Consider the following 12,081-nt stretch of genomic DNA (forward strand, 5'->3'; position numbering starts at 1 on the left):
AAGAGAAAAAGCAAATTTGCATAAGGATTTGAAACAAATGAAAGGAAAATCACTCTTTACAAAATGTTTCTTAGCAAAGAGTTACAACTCACTCCAAATCTAATCCAACACTTTCCTCAGATACATTATTACAACAGAAATAGCCCTGAAATTCTCCGGCCACCTCTGTTGCAGTTGCCATTTCAAAGTCCATTTGAGGGACGGAAAACAGTATAATTATTGACACCGGATGCGAGATTTGAGTAATCCGGCATGTGATATGGATAACCATCACCCTCCATATTCCCCATATTCATATAGCATCTATCAGAACCAGCCATCTGCCACTGGTTAGGAATTAGACCATCAATGTGCCCATTAACATAAGGTCGTAAGTTAGACGTAGGAACCATATCCCTGAGTGTATCATAAGGTCCCCCAGAAGAGCCATAACCGCGATGGAAGGTATCATCATGATAACTTCGCGTCCTCTCAAATCTACAAGAGCTCGTCGATGGGCCCATATCATTGGACATGCCAATATCACCAGGGAACGAGAACTGGCGATTCAGATGGTGAGGCCCATTGCTGAAAGTATGAAAACTAGAACTTGCTGCGGCCGTCTTCCCAATAGCTTGCTCATCGTCAAGCAAATCATTGATGATATCAAGGTGCGGGAATTCGTCTGCCAACACCCCATGGGTCTGCCGCCCTGATGTGCAGGGTGGAACTTCAGATGGAAGGTGATCCTGAGACCGGCTGTGAAGAGGCTTGTACAACTCAAAGTTCCGGATGTCATTTAACATCAAATGATCAGAAGATACGCCAGCATTTACGTCCCTCGGAGGGCCTTCCATCCACTGCTGTCCATTCTGCATTATGTCATGATTTACCATTCCGAAGGAGAAGCTCGATTTGTTAATATTTGGTTCCATCCTTTCGGAGCTATGCGGTAAAAACAAAGGCTTTGATAAGAGGGTCGCAGACTGGGAGTATGAATGTGAATGGTTGATCCCTGAAGTGGGAGAATGAGGTTGTGTAAAGCCAACGGCACTACCAGGAACCTGGCCACCCATCATCACATTTCGATAAGACTGGGGCACATAGTTATGGGATGTTGTCGACGACTCAGGACCTAATCGACCTACAGCACTCACTGAACGTGACAACGAAGGTGGGGTTTGAACCATGGAAACAACTGGGGAAGCAGGCCTAGGACCAGGAATGAGAGGAGCACTCAATGGTCTGGACATCACAGGCATTTGTGGTGTCAACGGCTTCTCACTTCCCACAGGCACATGTTGAGAAGAGAGCTTCTTTTCAGAGGGATTTGGAGGTACAGTCTTATGGACACCGGGTTGCGAAGTGACAGCAACTTCAGCTGGATGCATTACCCTGACTGATTCATCAGTGAGTTTCAGGCTGTCTGAAGGCTTCTTTTGAACCGTAAGCTCAACAGATGTGTTGATCTTTGACTCTGACCTTAGATCAACCACAGATGACATATGCTTGGGAGGGCTCCTGGGAGGGGACCGCACACTTGTTTTCTTCTCTGGGGAGGATCCTTGTGCATCGGTCTCATCTTTTGCCCCAGGTTTTCTATGTGAAGATACTTCTTCATCCTATCATGAACACAGCAGCAGGTCAAAAAGAGAACAAGTAACTAAATATTTAATTTGATAAAACGACATGCTCCAAATTAACATAACTGCTCTAAAATGTGGACCTGCATCTTCTACAGTGAACAAAATTGTCTATAAGTAATATCCAGGAAAGAAAAAACAAATTCCATTTTTCACAGGTCCAATGCGTTAAATAAGGATGACACTATTAATAGGAAAATCTTCACACTTATTGTTTCCTTCCCAAGTTCTTTTCCCTTTGGAGTTTGTACAGTATACTAAGTGTAACACTGAATCGATAAAACATGGTCCCGACTAATGATACTTTACACTGCATCTACGGATAGCAAGTTGTACAAAAGAAGATCTTCAGGAAAATACTCAGATTTGCCCCACAGAACACACCAGTATACATGTTGAGCAACAGTGTCACATCCATATGCTATTTAAGCATAAGAAACAATCATATACTTGTTTAAAAACATCCCTATAGAGACCACAACCCATCAAGGAGCACTTGCTAATTAGAGGATTTTAACTGTGAATATCCTCCAGAAAACTTGAACATTGGCAAAGCTTTCCTTCATAAACTTGATAAGATCCTGATTCTTGAGCAATACCTAATACTACCTATACATGAATCGTCCAAAAATGCTTAAACATGCTTTTCCTCATCCCATAAGCTGATTGAATTCAGACTTCAACTGTACTCAAGTATTGATTATCTAATGAACTTTTTACATGTACTGTGCAAGTTTCAAACAAATGTTCAGATATTGACCGCAAAATGTGCCCAAAATTTTACTTTTATTTTGCAGATTTTGGACAAATTCAAATATTTAAGACGAATGTCCAAATGTTCAAAATAGTAGGTGCACAGCACTGGCCCAAAACAAACAGCATAACCACCTTTTAGCCTCCTTAAAAGTATGAGAAAACAAACCTTTTTTAACTCGTGCTGCTTAGACCATTTCATCTGATCCTGTGAGTAAACTGCAGCTTGAGACCCAGATTCAACAGCTTTGCAACTTCTAGATGCATCATTCAGCAGCGCCACATCTGACACACCATCAGAACGATGACTAGAAGTCTCTTGAGACCGATCAGCTGCTTCAAGGGTTGCCTTGTTTCGCTCATTCCGCCTGTATAATATGACCATTGTAAAAACACCATCCATAGATTAGTAAAAAAAACAAATAATTAGACTTCAATGTACCTGCTAGGCGATTTCTGATAATTACTGGAAGAAGGATTCACTTTATATGACCCATTCGCGATAACTGAAGGTGCGGAGTCTGTAGAGCACGTTGAAGAGCTATCGTCCATTACAGATGTACCTCTCCTTTCTCCCATTCCATTCTGGACAGCCAAAAGACAAGGGGCTTCAGTGGGAGGATGTACTTCTGATGTGTCAGTATCCCAATTGACAGGACTAGTGTCTCTGTCTTCTGAATCAGGCTGCAGTGCTTCCGGGGCACAATCTGCAGAATCAGACACATCCGAAACATCCTCAATTCCATCAGGCTTTTCAAGCACCATTTCAGGCTCCTCAGTCGTGTAACCTTTCCTCTCATCAGTAAGGATATCTTCTTCAGCTTTGTCCTGCACCAACATACTTGATTTCTCATCCCTCATTTTATCCTTTACTTTGCGGTTATTTCGTTTTTGCTTGCCCTGAAACACAGAAATAATGATGAAGGTATTAGAATCACAGCAACAAAATTCCATCCCAAACCCTCCCCCCCTTCTCTTTCCAAAAACAAAAAAAGGAGAAGGAAAAGGAAAATAAACCCACGAAAACAGCAACAAAATTGAAAAGGTAAAAGTAAAAAAGAAAACTTCTTTCAAAGTCAATTTATGAGATAAAACAAGGAAGAATCTGGGATACTAAAAGCAAAAAAGATAGATTTATAAATTAACCAATAAAAGTAGAATGGGTGAGCAGCCAATTTAGTTCTAAAAAATGAACATTTTATTCTTTCTTTGCAAATTTCATTAGTCTGGTATATTGAACAACTATCATCTTCTCAAAAGAAAATATAAGTTGTGTGACGTGCTTTCTATTCAAAAACCACTAACCTGCTTTTTCTTCGACTTCTTTTCTTTATCACCTCCACGTTTAGATTTGTGCTCGCTTTCAGCCAGCCAGGCTGCCTCCTCTTCACGAATGAGTTCCTCTTGCCTCTTCAAGGCAACAGTTTCCTGATATGCAACTTCAATCTTACTGATGCAACATAAGTGAACAACCAAATCAGATGAAAGAACAACCATGTATTGGTTAAAGAAATATAATAATCAACCAGCTCAAAAATCAACTACCAACAAATGTCTATCAGGTTCTGCACCTCAGTGAAAGTAAAACGGGAAAAACTATACCACAATGAATTACATGTTCAAGAAACCTGATCTTGTTTCACAAACTTGAAGAGGAAAAAATATGACAATCAATGCATATTAAAATATCCTCGTCTTATCCAAGAGCCCCAACCAAATTTGATTTCATAACAAAAATATGGCAGATTAAACTCCAAAAATGTGGAAGGAAATATAGATACTCCACAACAGAACTAAACTGTTCATTAAACAAACAATCATCAGCTTACTTGAAGGACATTACATCATTAAGAAGCACTCAAATCTTGACAAGCTTGCAATTCTCGTCAGAAAGTCCATTTTAGAGCTTTAGTTTAATTTAGTGACTAAAAAAAACCAAAACTCCAACTTTGATTTAAATATTGTTCCCTAACACCAGTAGCACTGCAGCAAGAGAATTAAACTCTTGTACAATCCTGTGTCATGGTGCTAAACCATTTATAACATCCAACATTTGCTCATTTGCAACCAATGAAGTTACAAAACAACCTTTTCAAAAGCACATAGGTTTCCTTAATATTGTCAAAATCATGACATATGTGCATATGCAATGTGCCCATGTCCAAACCAATTCGCTATACACATCCCATGGCTGGATCACCCATTAAACAGATAATAATAGAATAGCATCTCCACTTTGAACATCAAAAGAATAGTCAATGAACTAGATAGAAAAATGCTCAAAAATTTTAGAGTACTCTTATTCACCAGATGAAGTTGAAAAGCCCAACATAATCTATAGGATCATGAGAGCAAATTCACATTCATATTTACTACCACAAGCCAACTAAATGTTGACCCAGCTGTTTGCCAACAAGTATGTCCAACTCAACATGCATAAGTTGCAATGAACTTCTCTTTCCATTATCATTATTATACATGTACAACCGCCTACTGAAAGAAATTGAGAATGTAAAAGTTACTTCTCTACAAGAATAAATCCATTTCAACTTTTGAAAGTGACAAACTTATGAGCAAGGCATGCTTTCAAGAATGTCATTGACTTCAATATAGATGGGAGAGATAACCATTAAAAGGGGTACCAAAGAATCTTAACAAAAGTTAACATTGATGACCAAAAGCAAAGTTGTTATCTCAGATAGTACAAAGCTTGGATACTTAAGCAAACAGAAACTTATAAATTGGCGACAAGAGAATCTTCAGAGTTCGATTTTTACTATAAAGAAAGGAACAGATCTAGAACTGCATGTTAAAAAAAATATTAAAACTGAGAAATTAAACAAATGCAGAACCTGAAGATATGGGCCAGGACAAATATTTCAATTGTTCGACGACCAAGTTCAGTAAGACGCCTTTCATCACGTTCAATTGAATCTTTGTTGAAGTCCTCTCCAGAACATCCATCCTGATAGTAAAGTATTCAAGAATCAGCAAATGACATGCATCTGTATAACACAAAATCCCTTAAAGATGTCTGAAAACTAGACATCATACGAGTGACTGTATGAAGCAACACCCTTTTTGAACACATCCCAGCACCCCAGAGCAATTCCACAATGCCAAAAAAGAACTAACACTGGTTATAAATTATTTTTAAAAAAGAAAAAAACTCAGATGCTATGCACTAAACCAAGAATATAAAAGATAATATGAAAGTCAGGACTGCTCAAAAAATTCAGATTACTCAACTAATTACCAATCATCCAGGTAACTGAACTTGCCAAGACTTCACAACTGAATTTAAACTCCCCTTCAAGAGAATTCAAACATAAAACATTATAGCTGCTCACCTTCGTTCGATTTTGAGGACCTTTCTCATCCTTTGGAGGCAAAGGTTCCAAAGCAGCTCTCTCAAGTAGTGACAATACATCATCCACCAAAACAAACATGTCTTTCTCCATGCGAACAATTGGAACCGGCAACTCTTCTGAATCCATGTATTTTCCCTTAGTTTTCTTTCCCTTTGTTTGGCCTTCTAAAGCCTTCAACCCACTGTACAATGAATCCATCACCAGAGTAGATGTAACTTCTTTTTCAATGAAGAAGTGTTTCACAACAACTTTTAGTATTGAATCTGTCCTTTCACGGGTCATGCGGCGCCTGGAGCTTTGCTCCATTCCATTCCAGAAAGAGCGAAAGCTAAATACATCACAACTATGAGAGTTAGCATAAAAATGAAGCTGCAAATTTGTAATTTTGTAGGATTTCTAAAAAGGAAAGAAACACAATGATACACAGCAAGGACACCGTATATGCATGTCCTGACATTTACTCAATTATGAATTGAATAATTTCTAAAGTGGGTTTGTGAGCATCGCCAGATCTCCATTATCCGATATGCTGAAACACCAAAAGAAGTACTCATAACACATCTGAAAATATAAGCTCAAATAGGGGCAACCTGTTGTCCTGCCTTGCTTTTATTTGTGATCTCAAATATCTTTATAAAAGTTAGAAAATTATTAAAAAGTTTGACCTAAAAATCTCAATCCATCTAGGCAAGCTTCCCAAGCTGCTATAAGGGACACAATTCACAAAGCATGGTTACCATATGAGATAAATATATGCTTCGACGACTGTGGCAAAATCTCAAGCACAAAAGATATTTCTTTTTTTCTATCCATTATCAACTCATATTCTAAGGAAGATATCACTGTGAATTATGCAGAGCTGAACTCATCTTCAAAGGAAAATATCACCATGAATTATGCACAGCTGGCTTAGGTTTTGGAGCAACAAACCACCAATGGACTTCCATGAAGCACCAGTAAGTGAACCAAATATTAATAATGCAAAGCCACCCAATATGGGTAACATAATTTTCATGGGGAAAGTGCTCCATTTAAGGCAGAAATTTTAAATGAGGAGCTAAACATACCATTAGGGGTTCAAGTCAAAGCAAATAAATAACATGCAGAGGAACACTCCTAAAGGAGCTAAACATTCATTCTGGCTAAAACTTGTAAAGATATCATCAGATTCAGATTACATTACCCAAGTCCAGAATGAGAACCAACAATTAAAAAACTTGCAACCCCTACCCTACCTTGACCAACGAGCTTTATCCTCTATCAACTTCCCAAGCTTGCCTCGTCGTTCTTCCACAAAGCGTCGGCATATCTGTTCAACATTTGTTAAATAAACCCTGACAAGTTCTCTACGGTATTGACAGTCTAGACAGCGGAATGGGCGATTTGCTCTTTCCCTGCACATCAATAACATTGCATTAATCTTTGGGTATATGATGAAGAATCTTCATAAGAAAACGATGCAAATTTAACTGACTGTGTAGACCAATCAATATCCAGATATCCATGTACAGTAATGAAGTGCAACAATCTCTTAATAACAGACAAGTTTACCAGATAAGAGATAATTGGTAAGTTACTGGGGAGAATCTTGAATTACTAGACAAATATTACCTAAATTCAGAAAAGTAACTCACTAGAAGGTCAGGCAGAACTTGAATACTCCACGGATTTAAATTGTAAAACAAAAACACGAAAAAAAGGACTACGTTGTTATTGCTAAACACTGCATTTTAAAAATCAGTTTGGATCATAACTCCGATACCTAGTCAATGTGATAAAGAAGAATATCTCAATAGTCCATTCAACAGAAACCAAATTCAATCCGAAAAATATGATAGACTTATAAGCACCTGATAACTTGAACTTGAGCTTTTATTATTAGGGTGTCAGCGTCAATAAAACCGTCTAACACTTTAGATAGCTCCATAAATTTTTTCCATCCCCAATCATGTTCTTTCTTCCAGAATCGGTGCAATGTATCTGCATCATAAACAGATAAATGACAAATGCAGAAGTTTCAATAATACAAGTATACAATATCTAATTATCCTACCCGAATACTTGGACTTTTTGGGATCTTTATTCACAACAGCTATAGTGAACTGAGCAAAATGACTCCATCCTGTGTATCACAAGAAACAAAAAAAGAAAAAAATTCACAAAACACATGAGACAATGTCAGAATAGGACATTGCCAGTTAAACTTTTATTAGGACTTCCTTCATACCTGGAAGAAGCTTGTCATGATTAGCAACACAAAGAAACAAAGACAAATGATTGCAGACATCACAACCTTGTGGGTAGATCAAAATATACCTGACAAGAAACATTGAATCAGAATAAAACTATAGGAATTATGGCACTAGAATAGCTGCCACATTTGGCACAAAATAAATTTGCACCAAAATAATGGACATGATACCTAGAAAATCATGCAAATAAGCTAACTAGGACTATTAAGGCAGCTTAGCCCAGGTAAATGTCCCTAAAAGAGCAACTAGCCCTGGTACAAGTGAAACAAAGATAAAGACAAGCGAAAGCCACGTAACGAAGAAAGAAGCTCAGAGCCCCAGCAAGACTAAGTTGCAATGTCGGATAAAATCTTATGATCTCACAACACCACCACCATAGGGAAAGCTATGAAATGAGAGGTTCTCCTTTGTGCTATGAATTCTATACACCTGATTTTATATAATGAATCTCTAAAGATTATCAAACAAACAATGTAGAAGGTCATGAATAGGAGGACAATTTTTCCAAGAAACAAACAAGTAAGATGATTCCACTGTAGCAATCATTACCTCAGAGGCAAAGAATATGCCCTAGCTAAAAGTCTTTCATGCATCACAAGAGAAAAGTGATTAGTCGAATATAAGCTGACAACCAAAATGACAAGTAATCAAGACTGATTTTCAAGTAAAATATACTATTGAACACCACCTCCAACTTGACAGCTTACTAGGTAATCACTCAAATAAAAGTACATTTCCTATTTTGGCTAGATTAAAACTGCATATGCCAAAATAATTAGCACAATTCAAAGCTAATGAGAAAAGCTAACCACTAATCAAGTCTCCAGAGGAGAAACTTTCAAAATGTGCATAAGACAAGAATGCACGTCCCACAAGTGAATGTTATCAACTTGATGCATATCTAGACACACCAAGAATATGTTTACAGTCATGGATAGAACAGAACATTGTGTATATATCGAGCTCCTGATTATCAGAAAAATTTGCACAAATTCATCACAAATGCCGTACCATTTATAGCCTCCAACCTCAAAAGCATTACTCCGAAGCTCTCTCTTGTTTATTTGTGAAAACTTATCAATCTTCCATGTATACTTTCCATATAACTCAGAAGGTTTCGGTCCTACAAAGTTGTAAAAAAAAAAGTAAATAAATAAATGAAAACATATCCAGAATTCAACATGCTACAAATAAATGCCTGCAGTTAGGCCTATAAGAATCAGAAAACAACCATCCACCAGGGAAAGTGCAGCTGCCCACTTAATACTAGTCTAAACGTATACTATCTTGAGATGCATGTTACCAGATGCTTTATTTACACATGCTTCAATTCAGAAAGGCAAAATTAAGTATGTTAAGTATTTATATGAACCAATTTTGAGTACCTATCGCATACTTGCATGAATACACAGGTGCACAACAGCTTGCATACCAAGGATCACCAAAGTCCTCATTTTCCATAATTAATAATATGTCATTTAGGAGGTCAACCCCCTCATATCAAAATAATATGCAATTGAATCGTATATTGTAATTTAGTTTATTGGTAAAAAAGGAAAAACAATGGACGGGAGCAGAACCAGAGTTCGCAAAAAGTGTGAAGTGATCATCTTCTATATATGGAAAGCTTCAGATGTGTATAAGTTAGATAGCAACCTCAGCAAGCTTTTGGGGCCAAAACAAGATATGGAGATATTTGGATACTGTAGATGAGCAAAACAAATAAAAAACCAGCCAGAATAAGCTTTTTTGATCCTGGCATCAGTATATGATTTAGTGTTTAAGGTCATAAAAAATGGATCCTTACACAAGTTATACATCTGAGAGGAAATAGATTTTTCTGAAATATGCTTCCAAGACTTCCATTTCAAGTTCTTTTGCTTTTTCCTCTTTTTTACCCGGTTCAACCAATGAGTTCATAAAAAAACGATATGACACAGAGAGAGAGAGAGAGAGAGAGAGAGAGCCAGTTAACCTAGGCAAGGAAAAGAATGGAGAGCAAGAACGTCTGAACAGAAAGAGGTACAAGTTAAAACTTTTGAATCATACACTTCACATGGAATAACCAAAATTGTGGTTCCAACCTTCTACTACAGCAGTTGGGCAGAAAATGATTATCAAGGTACATTGTCTCCCAATGCCAGGCAAGAGTATGGCATAAAAGCATTCACATATACAGATTTATTCTAATCCAATAGTCTATAGTCGCTCTAAGGAAGAGATTCAGCATCTAGCATGCATTTTATCCATTTCCTAAGGAAGAAGACTATAAAGAGATAACTAGAAATCAGATCAAACCAAAAGGTAGAGGAAGTGTGTGTGTATGTGAGAGAGAGAGAGAGAGAGGAACAAAGGACACTGAATGTGCAGGCCAAGTACAATTTATTTTTGAGATCAGATTGTTAAAATGCATTTAATGCTTTTTGGGGTGTAAAAGACAGTCACAAGTCAGCCATGTTTTAGAAATAACACTGCACATATTGTTGCTGCATAGTAAAATAATGAACTAATCAGCAGCTTTACATCACTTCAAATTGATGAAATTCCACTCCAGCAAACTTGAATGTAGTTCAGTTTTCATGCAACTGGGAATGATTAACTAGCAGGCTACCAATAAAAAATTAACTAAAAGGTCCTGAGACAAGGAAACTGCCTAGGATTCATCACAATCTGAATAATGACATACTTGAAGAGAAGGTCAAAAATAAAAATAAACAAAGTGCATACCACCATCCTCATCATCGTCGGTGTCCCAGTAAGGAGGCGATGTCGATGGCATTCCATTTTCCACCTGCTCACAAGACCTCCATTCTGCCAATGCTTCACCTGAATGGCACCTCTGCTGCCCACCTGAAACCCCCTCCAAAGATCTTCCCACCCCAGAATCGTCAACCGCAATCCCAGCCATTGTAGACTCCACAACTCCCACCACACTCCACCAACTTCACCTACGCCTACGGCCACAGTATAAAAACTTATACCCATACTCAGTAAAACTAGAGAAGCCTTACAAACAAATATTTTGATATATTGCACAATAATTGCCTAGCCAAAGCCAATAATATAAAATGAAGTATTAGATGATGTTCGCTGGAATAACGCAACATTCTCAAATTAGTCACTTTAGCTCCAAAATTTAAGCTTTTCTGTTCTAATTAAAAAAAACGCCCTCAACCTAAAAAAATGCCCAACCCTCCCAATGAACTGATTTGAAAAAAGAAAAACCCAATAATTCAATCCATGAACTCGATACAAAAAAACCATCCCCGAAGCTCCTCATGCCCAAAAACCCACATTAAAGAGAAACAAATTTCAATAAACCCTAGTCCCAGATTCCCGAAAATCCCAAAAAAATAAAAATTGAAATTACAAATAATTTAACACAATCATCAATCAATCACCTAGCCAATTTTAAAAAATCTGGGAATCCATCTAAAAGTATGAAACATAGACAGTCAATAAAATCATCAACGAACCCAATTGAATTGATTTAACACCATACAAACAAATTCAAAAACCCTAAAAGGAAAGTAATCAAATATGAAATTCCTAACCAACTCTCGTTTGAAAAAAAAAAAAAAGAACCCTAAATAAGAAAATCAAGAAAGACCCATATCGGGATTGTTTGGAATCAAGAAAATCGGGGGGATAGATCAAGGGACAAAAGCACAGACCTGAAACAAAGAAGAAAGGCCTTTGTTTTGTCAATGAGGCGAATGGAAGCTGCAGAGAGAGAACAAGAGATTTGAGAGGTCGAAGGAGCAGCAGAGCAGAGGCGGAAATAAAAATATTACTACTAGTAATTTATTTCCTATCAAAATTGTGGGATTTATCAATTTTATATATACGTATGTGCCCGGAAAAGATAATAATAATTTATTGTTGGATATTGTATACTTTTTCTTTTTTTTGGAGAAATGGATTTTGTACACTTTGTCTTGGGTTCTTTTTATTTTCTATTTTTCGATAGCGAGAGGAAACCCCCTATAACTATAAGAAGAGGGATACGGGAGAAGCGAAAACAAACAAAAACCTGCTTGTTTTTTTTTTTAAATTACTATTTACCAACATAGGCATAAGGCT

The 12,081-nt window shown here is 37.3% G+C and overlaps 1 protein-coding gene across 1 annotated transcript; it reads right to left on the minus strand.

Moving 5' to 3' along the window:
- LOC113764817 (TNF receptor-associated factor homolog 1a) lies at positions 1-11,780 on the minus strand. The gene is made up of 13 exons (XM_027308823.1): positions 11,673-11,780; positions 10,726-10,952; positions 9,010-9,121; positions 7,974-8,062; positions 7,800-7,868; positions 7,597-7,726; positions 6,982-7,140; positions 5,726-6,074; positions 5,228-5,340; positions 3,681-3,825; positions 2,818-3,275; positions 2,545-2,743; positions 1-1,601 (listed from the first exon to the last, which is right to left on the minus strand). The coding sequence occupies exons 2-13, from the start codon at positions 10,904-10,906 to the stop codon at positions 183-185; spliced, it is 3,423 nt and encodes a 1,140-aa protein (XP_027164624.1). The 5' UTR covers positions 10,907-10,952; positions 11,673-11,780; the 3' UTR covers positions 1-182.
- Between the last annotated feature and the right edge of the window lie 301 nt (positions 11,781-12,081).

This window comes from Coffea eugenioides, chromosome 3 (assembly GCF_003713205.1).
Source record: "Coffea eugenioides isolate CCC68of chromosome 3, Ceug_1.0, whole genome shotgun sequence".
Classification (NCBI taxonomy): domain Eukaryota; kingdom Viridiplantae; phylum Streptophyta; class Magnoliopsida; order Gentianales; family Rubiaceae; genus Coffea; species Coffea eugenioides.